This window comes from Ochotona princeps, chromosome 5 (genome assembly GCF_030435755.1).
Source record: "Ochotona princeps isolate mOchPri1 chromosome 5, mOchPri1.hap1, whole genome shotgun sequence".
NCBI lineage: Eukaryota > Metazoa > Chordata > Mammalia > Lagomorpha > Ochotonidae > Ochotona > Ochotona princeps.
In genome coordinates this window covers 41486261-41501482 of record NC_080836.1, presented here as the reverse complement: position 1 = coordinate 41501482, position 15222 = coordinate 41486261, and the positions used below count along the sequence as shown (strand labels likewise).

The 15222-nt window shown below is 40.8% G+C and overlaps 1 protein-coding gene across 1 annotated transcript in view; it reads left to right on the top strand.

Moving 5' to 3' along the window:
- Positions 1 to 15222, top strand: part of ITGB6 (integrin subunit beta 6) — a 131125-nt gene that overhangs the window by 107765 nt on the left and 8138 nt on the right. Inside the window, exons 15-17 of the mRNA XM_004577134.4 lie at positions 3924 to 4146; positions 6531 to 6628; positions 11592 to 11711. Coding sequence (XP_004577191.2) covers positions 3924 to 4146; positions 6531 to 6628; positions 11592 to 11711 — 441 coding nt within the window. The remainder of the gene's footprint in view (positions 1 to 3923; positions 4147 to 6530; positions 6629 to 11591; positions 11712 to 15222) is intronic.

Sequence of the window (15222 nt, the reverse complement as noted above, 5' to 3'; positions counted from 1 at the left end):
AAAAGTTTCTCCTTTGCTAGGGAAGGAAAAAAAAGACACCATCTTAGAAGATTGCCTATATATAAAAGCTAAATTAATGGCTTTGGCCCAAATGCCTTCATTATTCTTGACTTTGAATCAATTAGTTCAGTTATGAATGGCACAGGTTCTGAAAAGCAGTTGGAATGTGTCTTGATGAATCCAGATAAACTTCATTCTTCTTTCATTAGCTAAGCATGTCTTTTTAGTGCACGCACACATGCCTCAAACAGTTGGTGGAAAATGGAACTTTAAAATAAGCTTGTTTTGGTGCAAACAATAACCTCCCTGAAATCCATGTATATAATAGGGTTTTCAAAATACTAATGGAAAATACATATTATAAAAAGAAAAAACTATGCATGGGTTTCAATTTTATTGCTCTAAGACACATACCAGAAGTAATTAAAATTCAACTTCAAATTCTTTGTGATTATCTGCTGTGTCCTATGATTTTTTTAAACCAATCAGAGGATTGGGCCAAGCACTCTCCCAGCCCAAGCCCAATAAGGTTCACTCATGAACACAGGAAAGTAATCAGTAATTAGACCACCAATGACAAGAGAAAATCTAGAATCTTCCTTCAACGATGAACTCAGCAATGTCTCCTCCAAATGGAAACCTGCCTCATTTGTGATTATTTTTACTTCTGCTTTGTTTTCAGCAAAACAGTAGGAATTTTAATGGATAATTTTATTTACAAATTCTTCCCACTGGGTAAGTTTTGAAAGTAAGTCTAATAACCGCCACATATGCAGTATTTACTTACAACCAGGTACAGTTACAAACATTGTTGAATTCATATAGCATCTTGATTAATCCTAAATTGTTCTGGAAGAACAAATTCTGAGAGGCAGAATGCTTAAAAGCACATTTTTTTCTTCTGAAGAAAAATAACAATTACCAGAGTTTGTAAATAAATGTGGTTTGTTCAGAATATCAAGTGCCTATTTCAGTATTTTGGGAAGGGAAGACATCCAAAAATTAGGATAAAAAGAATGCACAAGTACATTATCTTAAACAGTTAACAATTTCAGAATGTTTTGTATGACATTAGGTGATAAGATAGAAAATGTGCCCTTTGAAATTAGACAAGATACTTGTCTGCAACAAGTGTCTTGCCTCCTGGATTTTTGTTTGTTGTTTTTGTATGTTTTTTTTTTAAAGATTTATTTTATTTTTATTACAAAGTCAGATATACTGAGAGGAGGAGAGATAGAGAGGAAGTTGAGCTGCCGGGATTAGAACCAGCGGCCATATGGGATCAAGGCGAGGACCTTAGCCACTAGGCCACGCTGCCAAGCCCTGTTTTTGTATGTTTTAATATGTATTTATTTATTTAGAAGAGTAACAGAAAGGCAGGGAGGCAGGAAGAGAGAGAGAATATTTTCCATTTGCCAGTTCCTTCCCAGAGGGCTGCAAGTGGCCAGATCTGAGCCATCCTAAAGTTAGGAGCCAGGAGCTTCATTCAGATCTCTCACGTAGGTAGCAGGGGTCCAAGCAGTTGGGACATCTGCTGATTTTCCCAGGCCATTAGCAAGGAACTGGACCAAAAGTGGATCAGCCAAGACATGAACTGGTACCCATATGGGATGCTGGCCTTGAAAACAGCAGCTCTGCCCACTCTAACACAGCACAAGACCCATGTGCCTCCTTTTTTCAGTCTGTCTCTTCCCTAGCCGTCAGCATCATCATTCCAATTCTCCTTCAAGCTCTCAGCTGGTCTTGTAAGAACCCTTTTCCTTGTTCACATATTTTTTGCTATTATTTAGTTACTGTTTGTTTTATGAAAGAGAGATCCTGTCCTCTGGTTTAAGCGTCCAGTTCTGCAACCACTAGGCTGAGCCAGGACTGCAGCTAACAACAAAATCCAGGTTTCCCATGTGGATGGCAGGAACCCATGTTCATGAGCCTCTCAAGATCTGCACTGCTAGGAAGTTGGAGCCAGAGCCAGGAACCAAACCTAGAGACTACTGTATAAGATGTGGGCATCTTAGCTGCCTGCTAAATGTCTAATCATACTACCATGCTTTAAATACTGATGCTCTCCAGAAATTTCTCACTGTGCATATTTTTCCTAAATGGCCTGATCCATGACATCTTTCTCTGATGACTCTGAAACCCACAGCTTCAGGCATACATGTCTTCATCAACCACCAAGATATCCCACGGACCCTTCCAAAACAAAGCCACAAGTGAACTTAGCTTCTTCTCCCAAAGCTGTTTTTCCTCCCCTTCTTCCGTCTGCTCATTTCAACAGCTGAGCTCTAGTCTAGATTGGGTCTGGAGATTATAATAGTGACCATGTGCTACCTTCAATTCTGCGTCAGTGAGAAACCATGCCATCCGCTAGCTGCCCAGTTGAGAATCCCATCTCTGCCTCTCTCTTCATAAACTCTGCCTCTGGCACCAGTCACACCCATGGCCTGAGCATGCCAACACCAAATTGTATTTCCTTCTGCTCCACTCCCATGGGTGCTTGTATAGTTCAGTGTCATATCTTCTGGTTTCTGCTGCTGCAGGAGCCTCCTGACTGGCTGTCTTGTCTTCCATTCAACCCTCTCTGCTGATGCCAGGATATCCCTAAAAATGCATCTATCTGTTCACACCTCTCCCTTAGTTAAAATCCCATAACTATTCAGATAAAAAGTCCTACTTCAACCAATAAGCCTTTTCATAATCTGATTTCTACTTTTGTTAACTTTTCCTTCATCCCCTGCCAGGGCCCTTCCCAGAGGAAGGAACCAGCCCTATGAAACTATCAGGGTTATTAAACAGGTCACGTAAGCTCACACTGCCATCACGTATCTAAACTTTTATTCTCTGCCTGAAATGCATGAGACCTTGCTTTTGTTATTTACCCTTTATATTTATCTTATAAATTCATCTCAAGTGCCTCATTTCTCTAGAAACATCCTCAGATCTCCAGTCTACTTCATGCATTCTTTCTCTGTGCATATAGCCCTTTTCACACTATCCTACATGTCTTAGTTCAGTGGTAGTATATGTTGGCCTGACACTTACACTAAATTATCAACTCAGTGACCTTGTCTTGTTAAATGTAATATACCCATGATTAAAACAAATTTTGGCAGGTAGTATATGCTCAGTTAAAGTTTGTTGCATAATGAATTTGTAGAACACTCACCACAAGTCTGTGGGGACATCATTCCTGGTGAGGCAAACTTGGGAAACTCACGGATTACTTCATCTGACTACAATGAAGTGAAGCACCTTTCACTCCCTCTGTCTCATAGATGAATGCTTATCTTGAGTGACACAGAAGGACGGGATCTGTCCAGTGACAGCTCCATTAAAAGTTCAAGAACAATTACATATACAAGGGTACTTCAAACAGGTTATGGGAAAATGGAATCCATAGATAACTTTATTTTAGTGCAAAAATTTTTGAAACCCATTCATAAAAGACATCCTCCAAAAATTCAAAAACCGCACATTATGGAAAAAGCAATGGATGCATTTCTAAATTTTTCAAACAAAAGAGATATATCTCTTAATTCTAATTTTCCTACACTTTAAACAAGCCTTTCATATATGCATATGGCTGCACATAGACACACAGAGTGGCTATTATGGGTTTACTGCCTTTTACCATCTGAGCCGGTCATAAATTCTATTTGATAGAGCAGGTAATATGTGGATCTTCCATTAAGAGACCAGGTCAGTAAATAAAATCAACAAAACACATTCAATAAAAATATATCTACACTCCCCACCCCAATTAAGACTTTTTGCTCATTTTTCCTTTAGCCTTTTTGGTGGTAAAGACAGAGACAGGATCCTAGACACACACACTCATACACACGCACTCACACCCACGCACACAACATACACATCTTTAAGTGGTTCTGGCCTTAAAGGATCCAGGGCTTAATGTTTTGCAGATAATGGCGACTGCGAGTGTGGTGAGTGCGTGTGCCGCAGCGGCTGGACGGGCGAGTACTGCAACTGTACCACACACACAGAGTCGTGTGTCGCTGAAGACGGAGTGCTCTGCAGTGGGCGAGGGGACTGCGTCTGCGGCAAGTGTGTCTGCACCAACCCTGGAGCCTCAGGCCCCACCTGTGAGAGGTGTCCAACCTGCGGTGACCCCTGTAACTCAAAACGGTAATATCTGTACTGTCTTCAGATTCCTTTGCAGACAGGGTTCACGGTGATCAAAGTCAGAATGTTATCTTGTAAACTTACACTGCAGACGGCCTGTATGGAGTTTGGGTTCTCAGCATCCACCAAAACACACAAACTGCATGGCCCCTGTGCTCCTCAGCCCGGAACACCAGGCTCTCCTGCTGCCTCTTGCTCAGTGCTGATCACCCCCCACATCACCCAGATGCCTCCTTTCTCTGGGACACTGGCTTGGAGACATTGGTGCTGTGTCCCACACTGATAACATCAGATGGCCTCTGGGTTACAACACTAGCTACACAGAAGGAATGTCCTGGAGGGAAACTGATGACCCTCCCTCACCAGCCAGTAACCTTTTCAGGGAAAGCAGACAAGCTGCCTTCTTCTTTATAGACTGACCTTACAGAGTCACCGCTTTCCACAGACAGCAGGGAGGACAGTGGCAGGAAGACCATCTTAGCCCCCAGCCCTTTCCCTCCTCTCAGTCACCCCCACTCTTTGGCAACTTTCTTTGTGTCTATTTGCTTTTAAAGCAGACAACAACAACAACAAAACCTCATATGGTCTTGTTTTCCAGTAAGAAAATGATTTCTGTGGTTGGCTGCTAATGTCTTTATAGAAATGGGGGGGGGGTGTAGATCACAGGGAACAAATCCTCAAAGCAGCTGTGCTGGATCATGGCTGTGACGAATCTACTAGGTAGCAAATATGTACTTCCTATTTTTATTAACTCCAAAATGGTGACATTTGCATTGCTGATGTAAACAGAGTGAGAAGCTCAATTTTTCACTCACTGGTTATTCATCATTCAGGTGCCAAAATGTCTGTCATTGCCCCTAAGTAGGACATATGCCAGGAAGAGCCTTGGAACAAGATTGGAATGATTAACATAGATTCTGATGTAAAATATCCTTTAAAATGTTTCTATCATTTATTTCCTCTTCTTTGTAAACATGGCTCAATCTTAAATCAGATTTACAAGACATGAAATTAGCAAAGTAGTTGGATTTGGAAATGAGGTAGAGAGACCTCCTTGGTGTTTATACTCATTTTGAGACTAGGCTATTCTTTCATTGATTAAACTGGTAGTAGCTTCCTACTGTATGCCAAGAATCAGGTTAGACCTATGGATATGCAGAAAAGACTGAAATGGATATCATTCCTGCCTTTATAGGTGCTAAGAGCCTGGTGAGAAAGATAGGCTTACAAAAGTATTTACAGTGATATCTAGGCTGGCAATAGAATATGGCATATGGAAAATACAACGGAGCTACACTTTCCAAGACAGGGCTGTCAAACAAGCTGCTGCAGGCATCAGTGAGATGCCCAAAAGGAATGGCTATTTGAGGGCTTCCATATTCTCCATCAAACCCCTGCAAAGCTACTCCAGATAAAGACCTATCTATACAAATGTACTCTACTTGCAATGCAAAGGTCACCTGTAAGGGAAACCTCTATTTCCCTCCTGAGCCTTCTGTAGTGGAATTCTGGGGTTTCTGTTGTAAGAGGACTCACAGGCCCAACAGCAAGAGAAGGTTAGCCAAGGAGGGGCAGTGGGAGCTGAGACTGGGCAAGGCATGGTGGAGTGTCCCCAGCACGGAGAGGAATGTGTTTCCATGGCAGCGGAAGAGAGTGCAATTGTCATGCACCCACCTGTAGTAAGCCAAGCTTCCTGTTTCAAGTTACTCCACAGTCTACTTGGCAAGGGATTCTCAGCTTGAGATTAATTCAGAGTCTCAATTTTACTCTGCTGTATTCTACAACATGTTCTCAGAATTGAAACCCTTTCTATATAAGAAGCAATCTTAATAAAAGATGCTTGCAGACAAGAGAATCCAGGTCCCAATCTGCAGCTTTTGGAAATACCCCCATCAAGGTTTCAACTTATTCAAAAGCAAAATTTTAAAATGATTATATTTCATTTGCCTATCACTTGGAAAAGCATTAATCATTTGTGGCATTCTTGTCACTATATAGACAATTTCTGTTAAGAAATTCAAAGCTTCTCCTAGTCTTTAATTGTATTTCAGGAATATAAGTTCTTGCTAGGGAAAAATAAAATCAAAGAATAGCTAAATCAAATATCAAAAACTAAATACTTATTGTGGCTTAACCAATCAGAAGCAATCACTAAAGATAAGTAAGCACAGTAGTTATTATCTAGGCCGGCACAAGAACATCGATTATTGAGTGGAATTCAGAAAGTCAATGTCCAAATATCATTCAACTGCCTTTTTGAAAGGAACAAAAGACAGTGCTGTGTATGAAACACTCCTATTAGTACGAACTGCTACTGCAATAGTAAAGCAATATTCTAGCAATTTTCCACAAGCCTGACCTGACCAATTGTTACCTATTGTCCACAGGAGCTGCCTTGAATGCCACTTGTCTGCAGATGGCCAGAGCCAAGAAGAATGTGTGGACAAATGCAAACTGGCAGGTGCAACCATCAGTGAAGAAAAAGGTCCTCTTTGTCTTAAATGGTTCTCATTTCCCTCCCATGGTTCTCAAGGGACAGAAACTCTTTGAATTAAGGGCTTCTCAATAGGTCCAGCGCATACGCACTAACGCATTAGCTGCCTCACATTCTTTTTTTGGTTTCTTGAGTCACTGCCTTCTATGAGGCTAAAACCTTGATAGCTTGACATACAAGCAATTTAGTCATAGCAATTCCATTTGGTTACAGCTCTGTTGACAAGTTCATTCTGCTTAACAAATACCACTGCAGAGGATTCCAGAATGCTCTATCACCCAAAATAGAAATGGAGAAATTGAAGACATGGCTATATGTTTGACCTCAAACTGGAAATCATCCTAACATCTGATTGCCTTAAAGATAAGATAAAACCGGCTGTAAGATGGTGTTACTGATAGTAACTGCCTGATACTGGACTGTTTCTGATCAGTGGCCATTTTGCTCCATATATGTTCACTCCTGACCTCCCCGGTGAGGCCTTACGTGCCCCTCCTGACTTCCTATTGCCTTACTCTCAAAATATAAGGGCCAATTATGTTAGCTGCTCAGCAAACTCTGTGCTGGCTTTCATCTATTATAGTAAATTTAATTACTTAAAATCAAACTCTTCCTAATGATCAAATTTCATCTCAAATATTCTGACTATGTTTTAGATGGAAAGATCATCTAGAAAATGACTTATGAACTTTGAAACACACAAAAAAAGAAGGCTAACTCTTCCTAAAGGGACACTCTGGGGTAATTTGGCATGCGATCATTTCAAGCTCTGCTTTGTCAAGCTGTTCATGTGGAATTACTACTCATGTGCTGCAGAGATGTAAACAAGACATATTGCAAGTGAGGTGAAATTATCAAGATAATAATTTATGATGCTGTAGACTATATACCTGACTAGCTGGAAATTAGAATATGGAAATTAAATCCTTCCCAGAATGGAGTAAGTTAATAACATTTGTAGTTGTGTGAAAATTGTTGACCTGGTTTCAAAACTGTGCTCAGTGGGATTACTATAAGCAGACATGACTAGTGACATAAAACATCTCATCCATACATTTCTGGTGACCAAAAATAAACCTGCCAAATAACAGTAAAAGGGCTGAGATGGTGTGTTCCTTACCATGGAAAGTAAGGTGCACTAAGGTGCTAAGTGAAGTGGCCCACGTTAGTAAATAGTCCAAAGTCTCAGCATATCTTTCTAGGCTCACTTCACAGCAAACAGTGAGTATATTTACCACTGATTTCTGAGAAATGAGTAAAAATAGCAAAAAAACAAACAAACAAACAAACAAAAAACACCTTTATAAATGACTAGAACCCAATTCCTTAGCAACATGGGACCTCTAATGTGCTGAGCAAAATAGGGGAAAACCTCAGAAATATGTCAATCATGATGGCAGTTACTATATTAAATTCACAATTTTCTAAGTATATCATAAATGTTCGGATTTCAAGGGATACTAGGTAAGTGGCATTTAAAAGACTGATGTTATTGTGTAAAAATACGCATATGTTAGACTGTGACTTTTACAAACACCTTTCTAATGAGCCTTTGTATATGTTTCAAGTTATTCACCCACCTCTGTAATGGATCAGACCACCCTGAAATGAGTACATCATTGTTGTACATCCCCAAGGTCTTATAAGACTGTGGGAGGAAGGTAAACTGTCAGTTTTGCTGTGGGCAAATCTCAGCACCTGTAGTATACTCTTCTTATTTTTGTTTTAAGGAAATAAATACCTTTTTAAAGATTTGTTTATTTCTTATAGGAAAGTCAGATTTGCAGAAAGTGGAGAGGCAAAAAATGGGAGAGACAGAGAGAAAGATCTTCCATCCACTGATTCACTCCCCAAGTGGCCAAGATGGGTAGAGCTGAGTCAATCCAAAGTCAGGAGCCTGGAGCTTCTTCCAGGTCTCTGAGACGGGTAGAGGGTATCAAGCGTTTATGCTGTCTTCTACTGCTTTCCCAGGCCACAGGAAGTAGCTGACTGGGAAGCAGAGCAGCCGGGATTAGAATTGGCACCCATATGGGATGCCGGCAGGTGCAAGGCAGCAAGGATTTAGCCAATACATTACTGTGCTTGGTCCTGAAAGAGTTACTTTTAATCTACCCTGACATTATGTACTCAAAGCCTCATTATTCAAATTTTGTTCCATGAAACTTCATTAAATGGAAAAGCATTAAATGGAAAAATGTACACATGGTCCTATATACGTTGGAAATGGGAAACAAAGTTTTTTTGTTTTCTGGTTGGTTTGTCTTGGGCACCAGATTAAATGTGCATTGCAAATCACCAGGAAAGGCCAGAGGAGGAATTACAGTAAAGAAGGGATTCCCAATGTGATTGGTCAGAGAATTTTTTTTAATCCCTGGGAAAATCTGTTTTCTTTCTAACTGATGTGAGTTGTCTTAAAGCACGTGGTTGTCCTGATACAACTGAGTTATTTCCTGCGTCTTTCCTGTTCCTTCCCAGACTCCACCTCCTTGCCCTCTGCTCTTGCTTTTCTTCTTTAAGTATGATTTTACAGACCGCCTGGGATCTCATTTTCAGAGTTTTATTCTACAACAGTACTGTGAGCACTCACACAGGAGGGTAGAAAAGAAAGGTCCTTTTTTTTATGAACAACAAAAGAAAGTCTTAGGAGCTAATTATGCAAAACTTCCATTGCCTATTCAATAATACAATTTCAATGCTCAAACACCACAAAACAGGCTGCAGCTATAGCTATAATAGTCATGTAAAGGAGTGTGGAAGTAATTAAACCAAGACAGCAGTTGTGACTCAAAGATCATATTCGCAGTTCCATTAAAACTTAAATAATCCTAGCCACATGAAGTACGCCTCCCTCTGCTTCGGTGCCACTGCTTAAAAGAGAATAAGAACACAAAATTAATATTACTGAAAGGGGTATGATAAGCTGTCCACATATTTTCTACCTGAGAACAAAGTATTCTGCCAAGTATTTTCAAGAGGAGCAAAGTGGGCCTGGGCTATCATGGTGGAGAGGGAGAAAGGAACATTCCAATAAAAAAAAAACCCACATTCCCTTAAACTTCAGGAATGCTAGTTAATTGGAATGTATGGCTGAAAGAAATATAATGAAGACCATCTAAAAATGACCAAACTGCAATGACATACGCAATGTCATTTGCAACCCATCCATAACATAACAAATTTTACTAATTAAATACTGCCTAGAGATTCCCAAACGTCTTAATTGGAATCACCTTATTAAAAATACTCATTAAACAGTTGGCCAGAAGTCCAAGTTCCTATGCAAACAGCCAGATTTTCAAACGAGAACATCTAGGGGTGTGTCCCCAGAATCGACTTGATCAAAGCTCCTGGTCATTTGGATGGTTGTAGACATCTGGGAAAGACCAGATGAGAATAGTAATGATTAGATTTCTTTACATTCTCACATAAAACAATACCTCTAGCAGTTAAAAATACCTTGAGCACTTAAATCTATCATCTAAAGCCTTATTTATAGTGCTAAATGTTTTACTATTTTCTCATGGATAAGACAGGCTTCTACATTAAATGCAAAGACAACAGCAAACAATAATTTAATGTTTCTATCTCAGTATGACTGTGGTATTTTTACACCTAAAACAGGTTATTATTTAGATTTTTTTGTCATATAAACTCAAATAGATTGTTTTACTGGCATTTAAAAAAATTTTCATGTTGATAAGAGATTATAAATTGTGGAAGAGTATGTCCAAGCTAACCTGGGTCAGTCCCAGTTTTAATATTCCTGCATGCCACATTATCCTATCACTACATGCTAATGACAGGTCATATCATGTCTTCTAAATTGCATTAAGAGAAAATCCTCATTCTGCTTAAACAGTGTTTATAACAGTATCATTGAAAAGCCTACAACTTAAAAGATAAGAGAACAGTTAAGCAAGTTTGTGTTTTAAGTAGGAAAACACTACACCATTTTGGCATAGGAGCTAAATATTTATTAGAATATTTGTTAGAATATCAGAATATCTGATAAATAGTACTGACATCTCAGATTGGCCATTTTACTTTGTTTTCAACTCTTGCCATGACATTCATTTTCTACTTCTTGAATAGGCTTGACAAGAAATTTTATTTGAAACATATTTGAAAAAAAGTGATTTTTATTTTCATTAAGAAAGGAGCATTCCAGAATGATAGACAGACTGTCAGTCTGAATTCCTCTCAATCTGAGTGTTATCTTTATCCTGCTGGCCCCTGAGCTAAATAACACCCCATCTCAGCTTCCTGATACCAATTTTGTTTACTGCTGTGACAATATATGACCAGCATCCTGACTATGTCTATTTTAAAGGAGCAGCATTTGGGGTAGGCACTGGTCTCTGTTTCAGACAGTAGCTGGGATGCCCAGATCCCATAGCAGAATGCGTGGGTTGGAATTCCAACTCTACTTCCCTTTTCAGCTTCCTGGTCACTCACATCCTGGGAAGCAGCAAGTGATGGCTCCAGTAGTTGGATCTCTACCACTTCCATAGCCAACTGGCTTTGGCCTGGCCCAACCCCAGCTCTTGAGGCATTTGGAGGAGTACAGCAGCACAAAGATCTCTGCTTCCGCCCCTCAGAAGAAAAAGATGTCTGCTTGGACATCTTTCCCATTGCAGTCAGTGAAGAACCTATGACCAACCTCCTCATGACCACAGTCAGGGTCCGTCCAGGCATGAGCCAGCAGTGGGCACCTGCCTGGTGATCCTTTCATCCTGCTGAAATCCTGCACACATCCAGTTGAGAAGTACACTGATGGTCAGGCCTGACTGGCCACATCTGGCATTGTTCTTCCCACCTGGTAGGAAAAAGCTTTACCACTCCCATTCTACAATATGAAGATTCTTATTTGCATATTAAAACTCAATGCTCCTTTGCTGTAAAAATAATCTCCTGGCATCTCACTTAACCTAATGAATGACTCTTTTATCTACAGATTTCTCAAAGGATAGTTCTGTTTCCTGCTCTCTGCAAGGAGAAAATGAGTGTCTTATTACATTCCTAATAACTACAGATAACGAGGGGAGATCCATCATTCACAGCATCGATGAAACAGGTGGGTAGCTTGCCTTGCCTGTCAGTGGCAAGTGACACTAGGTAGAACAGAACACCATCAGCCCATTACTCTGGGTCACTTGCCAGGAAAGACATCCCCAAACTTCTGATGGGAAGTTTTTCTACTTTTCTATGAATTGAAAGATACCCATTAAAAGGTTTGCTATGTTCCAAATGTCTTATTAAAACCAGACGAAAGCTAGCTGGTATTTGCACCAATCATGACCTGACAGTGGGCTGATGATTTGAGGAAAGGCCAACTGATTAAATGAAGCATAATCACAATGGGTGTGTCTTCTGGGCAACTTAACAGGGAAGAATAAAGCAGTTTTTAAAAATAGAGTTGAAGTGGCCCAGCATAGTTGCCTAGTGGCCAAAATCCTTTCCTTATATGCACCAGGATCCCATATGGGTGCCAGTTTATGTGCTGGCTGCCCCACTTCCCATTCAGTTCCCTACTTGTGGCATGGAAAGACAGTGGAGGATGGCCCCTTGGGAACCTGCACCCATGTTGGAGACATGGAAGAAGCTCTGGGTTCCTGACTTCTGACTGGCTCAGCTCTGGCCGTTGAGGATACTTCTACCTCTCCTTCTCTCTGTAGATCTGCCTTTCTAATAATAATAAACAGTAATAATAATAAAAATAAAGTTGGACTGGGCAGACTTGAGTTCAAATCCTGTTCTGCCATTCAATCATTGCTTGATGTTCCAGAAGACACTTCCCTCTCTGAATCACTACTCTGTCATCAGAAGATGAACTTCTAAGTGGCAATGAGTAAGTTCCAGTCATGGGTTCTTAGATGATAATGCTGAACCAGGAATGACATGCAAGGAAGGGTGGGATCTGTAAAAGATGTCAGGACTAGTTGCCCTGTAGATTTTCATCCTCATCACTTTGTGGGATTAGTTTGAGACTTAGGGCACCCTCAAAGAAAAATTCACATTAGTTACAGAAGAAAGTATGGGAGCCAGCATCTTTATGGAGTTCCCAAAATTTTAGTGCATATCACACATGCACTGGGGAACCTGTTAAAGTGTGCCAAATCCTGACTTGGCAGGCCTGATGTGTGGCCCAAGACTCTGCAAGTTCAACAATTACCCTTTGCAACCTTGACAAAGAGGGTACCAACAGCCCTGTGTGCTCAGAAACTCCTATGTGCTTCCCATTTCCTCTCACCAATGACATGTCCCTCCCTGAGCAATGTGTGCAGGTGACACTTGCATCAGATCTTGTCAGCAACCCCCTTCTCTTCCAATAGCTTGAAGCTGAAGTGCTTCTCCCTTTGCAGCAAGAATGGACTCTGTGGCTGGTATGCTTGTCAATGTGCTTATCAAATATCAAGTCCTGAGTCTGAAATAAAGGGTGTCAAATTGGCATCACTTAAGAGTATAAAATTGAAGGCAACAAAGCAATACCAAGATAACCCAAAGCAGGCTTCAAAAATTATAAGCCAATCTAGAAAACACACTCAGAAACCACCTCATCCTTTACAATATTGACTCTGCTGGAAAAATGAGCTCTAAACAACAAAAGCAAGTTTGCAGAACAGGCCCTTTTTAAATCTCAGGGTCTAGTTGGTTGGATTTGCTTCCATCTGCCCGTATTTTGTTTTACTTTACTTTTGGTGAAAAGTACTTTTGGATGATAAACGCCCTCTCACTACTTTAACCCTTCCATATCTCATGAGTGGCACACACAGCAACATACTCTAGAGCTGACACCCAGGAGCCCTGCTGCTTTCTTGCTGTGGTGTGTGCTTACTCCCATGCTTTTGTAGCAGGGAAATGACCTGTCTGAGCTGTAACAGAAGCCACCTTACAGCTCCAAGGACACCTTTTCTTCCACAACAGTAGGATTCCTGGGCAGGCCTGGCACTTCCAAGCACCTGGGGAATAGAACTAGTCCCCAGGAAATCAGCAGTTCCTCTCCCTCTAACAACTTGAAGGCCAGAGAATTCCAAGGCAGCCAGTCAGAGACTTGACAGAGGCAAAATGAGAAGGCGGGAAGGTTGGTGAGTCCCAGCATGCTCCAGGCAAATTGGAAAAGGAGCCAGGTGAAGAATCACCACCTGGATGTTTGTGGACACAGGCAAAGCATCCTGTCTTTCATCTACTTTCTAGCTTCTTGGAGAATTCAAGGGCCTAAAAGCCACATCGAGTCAAGGCAAGTTGGCCCGGAGCCGTCCCTAGCTCAGGGTACCAGAAGGCTCCAGCCAGGGAACTCCAGGCCCTGGAGTGACAAGAATACAGAAGGGGGAAGAGTGCATTTGTTATAAAGCGGGTAACCGTAATGATGATATAACAGCTCTCATTTATGGAGCCCTTACTCATACCATTTGTCAGGTGTTATTCTAGCATTATTTTCATTTTACAGGTAAGGACAATGATGCACAGAGACATTAAATCCTCTGCTAGGTTTTCCAGGATAGAAGTGCCACAGCGGGCTTAGGTAGTCTGGCTTGGAACCACTGTGCTATACTGCCTCCCACTGGCTACACTATCATGATAAATACCTGGACTGCACAAAACGTTAGATCTGTAGAACTGTTCCACAAGTCATAGATGTCATTTCAAATTTTCTTGTCACCACATAAAAAGTGAAAATAGAAGAAATGAATTTTATTTTTTTCAGCATGTAATCAATATTTCAAATAGGTAATGATACATCTTATTTTTTTTTCAAATCAAGTTTCTGAATACTGTGTGTTTTACATTTACTGTGTGAGCTCAACCTCACTTGGAAAAGTTACATTCCAAGCACTCCAAAGCCACACACAGTAGAACTTCCAGGCTGTACCACAATGCAATGTGTCATACTTAGAAATAGGTGAGGCCCCACCCAGGCGTGATGGGTTACACTGCACAAAGGGACAGAAGCAAGCCTCTTCTCCCACCTCAAAATGTGTATTCAGAGTCAGCTCAAGAAAGTACAGAGAGTATGCAAGTGAAGATCACTGTGTAACACCTGCTAGAATTTGAGCCAAAATATTTCCCTGAGAACTGGATGATTCCCACTGTCCAGCCTGTTCCTCCTTTATTTCCAACTGGAGAGCCCTCTTCATTCATGTCCTGATGGCAAGGTCTTAGTAAGCTTCCTCTTGTTTTGGGCAGGCATCTGCTATGCCCATCCCAGATATTTCTTAGCCAAAGAGGGTGGCAGAACAGTATATCTGAGTCTTAACTGACACAAGCCTGCTGCTTTCATTGCAGGAGTGTTACTAACCGATTAGAGGCAGCTATACTTTATTTGCTATGCCAGGAAACAGTATTCACATCTCCACAGTGTAGTAGCTGTGTCATTAGCTCCTTTTCTTATTTCTACATATTCTCCTTATGTGTTTTTTTAGCCAAAAAACAGAAGTCTGTGAAGCCTGGCATTATGCTATTAAGGGGTCATTAGTCCCACTCAAATTCAGATGGGCCACACATTCTAATCATAAATCCAGCATCACTTGTCCTGTGCAAATAACCCTTCTTATTAGATACATAGAAGCAGTGAGAGTTAGGGGAAG